The following is a 2500-nucleotide window of genomic DNA, read 5'->3' on the forward strand; positions in this document are numbered from 1 at the left end:
CTCCCAAACTGAACAAAAATGCCTTAAATGAATAAAAAGCCTCCCAAACTGAACAAAAATGCCTCAAAGGAATAAAAATGCCCCCAAATTTTTTATAAATACTCACAAAATTTGTAAAAATGCCCCCAAAATTTGTAGAAATGCCACCAAAATTTGTAAAAATGCCTCCAAAATGAACAAAATGCCTCACATGAATAAAAAAGCCCCCAAAATTAGTATAAATACTCCCAAAATTAGTCAAAATGACACCAAAATGAGTAAAAAGCCCCCAAAATTAGTAAACATGTCCCAAAATGAATAAAAATGCCACAGAAATTTGTAAAAATGCCCCCAAAATTTGTAAGAATGCCCCCAAACTGAACAAAAATGCCTCAAATGAATAAAAAAGCCCCCAACATTTTTATAAATACTCCCAAAATGTGTAGAAATGCCACCAAAATTTGTAAAAATGCCTCCAAAATGAACAAAATGCCTCAAATAAATAAAAAAGCCCCCAAAATTAGTATAAATACTCCCAAAATTAGTCAAAATGCCACCAAAATTAGTAACCATGTCCCAAAATTAATAAAAATGCCACCGAAATTTGTAAAAAATGCCCCCAAAATTTGTAGAAATGCCACCAAAATTTTTAAAAATGCCCCCAAAATTAACAAAAATGCCTCAAATTAATAAAAATGGCCCCAAATTTAGTATAAATACTCCCAAAATGAGTCAAAATGACACCAAAATGAGTAAAAAGCCCCCAAAATTAGTAAACATGTCCCAAAATGAATAAAAATGCCACAGAAATTTGTAAAAATGCCCCCAAAATTTGTAATAATGCCCCCAAACTGAACAAAAATGCCTCAAATGAATTAAAAAGCCCCCAACATTTTTATAAATACTCCCAAAATGTGTAAAAATGCCCCCAAAATTTGTAATAATGCCCCCAAACTGAACAAAAATGCCTCAAATGAATTAAAAAGCCCCCAACATTTTTATAAATACTCCCAAAATGTGTAAAAATGACACCAAAATGAATGAAAATGACACCAAAATTCAGTAAATGGTGCAAAAAAATGTCTTTGTGTGAGTTTCATTTTTTTTTAACAATGTTTTTAGTGAACTAATAACCACCAGCCTCCAGGACTAAACCATCACGGGTCAAGCGATGTCAACAACACTGTCTAGTTCTTGTGTTATCATGCACATGTAGTTTAAAAACTCATATTAACTTAGACCTACGCTGAATATGTTTTTAATAACACGTGTTGCAGCTGATTGTGTGTGTGTTCCACGTGTGTGTGTAGTGTGAGTTCCAGCTGATTGTGTGTGTGTTCCACATGTGTGTGTAGTGTGAGTTGCAGCTGATTGTGTGTGTGTGTGTGTGTGTGTGTGTGTGTGTGTCCAGGCCTGTCTTCACTCAGAAGGACACATGGACGACGGTCTGACGCTGCAGCGCTGTCAGCACGAGGAGTCCAGAGCGGCTCGGATCATCCGGAACACCACTCGTCTCTTCAGCTACTTCATCAGGTGTCTCACACACACGACCTTTGACCTCGGTTCAACCTCACGTGTGTGTGTGTGTGTGTGTGTGGAATAAGGTGTTCCGGCCAGCTCACACACACCATTTTTAGCTCTCACGTGCATCTCGAGTGTTCTGCGTGAGTGAGCCGAGTCGAGCTCCCGATGGCTCTCTCACCCGGGACGTTTTTCAGGAAATATGTTCTATAATCTTACATAAGCGACGAGCTTCGGCTCAGATGTGAATGTTATTCATGACGGTCACATCTCAGGCCTGCGAGTGTTCCTCGTGTAGCTTTGAGATGGACTGCAGTCACATGGGTTATTTTCCCACTGGCTTCTCATATGAGTGGATGCTTTAAAGAGTACACACACACACACACACACACACACACACACACACGAATTATGTTGAATATCTGTCAGCTGGTAAATTTAACTACACAATTAGATAATACCAGTTTAGCTCAACTTAGAAAACATGACCAGCTCAAAGTGACCCAATCATTTCTGGCCCCAAATTTGTATAATTTTTACTGGTAGTCACTGTATGAATAATTATTGTGTATAATATGTCACTTTATTTTGCTCTCCTCACTTACATAAGTGAACTATAGTGTCCTGCACACACTAGTAAAACAATTATATCTGGTGTGTGAATAATTTTTGGTTTGACTGTATGTTCAAAGTCTTGCTGTAGTTCAGGCTCGACTAGATCATGAATGTTGATTATTCTCCTCATATTCTCCAGTGTTGCGGCTCCTCTCTTCCCAGTCTGTCAGTAACGCTGTTCACTTCCTGTCTCTATGAAGCCCCTCCTCCTGAAAAGCACACTGTGCTCTGATTGGTCGGCTGGAGCAGTGTGTTGTGATTGGTCGAGCCTTTCGAGTGTGTTTGGGAAATGTCCCGCCCCTTTCCATAACCGCCAGTTTAACACACTACTAACTAACTCAACCAGGCCCCGCCCCTTTATTCTGCGCATTAATTATTATAATGA

General features: G+C 38.9%; 1 protein-coding gene across 1 annotated transcript in view; it reads left to right on the top strand.

Moving 5' to 3' along the window:
* Positions 1 to 2500, top strand: part of LOC307009684 (ryanodine receptor 3) — a gene marked incomplete at its 5' end in the record, with an annotated part of 184937 nt that overhangs the window by 45561 nt on the left and 136876 nt on the right. Inside the window, 1 exon segment of the mRNA XM_079633623.1 lies at positions 1391 to 1512. Within this exon segment, the coding sequence (XP_079489749.1) occupies positions 1391 to 1512 (122 nt within the window).

The sequence above is a fragment of the Phoxinus phoxinus genome (assembly GCF_949152265.1).
Source record: "Phoxinus phoxinus genome assembly, chromosome: 13".
In the NCBI taxonomy this organism is placed as follows: Eukaryota; Metazoa; Chordata; class Actinopteri; order Cypriniformes; family Leuciscidae; genus Phoxinus; species Phoxinus phoxinus.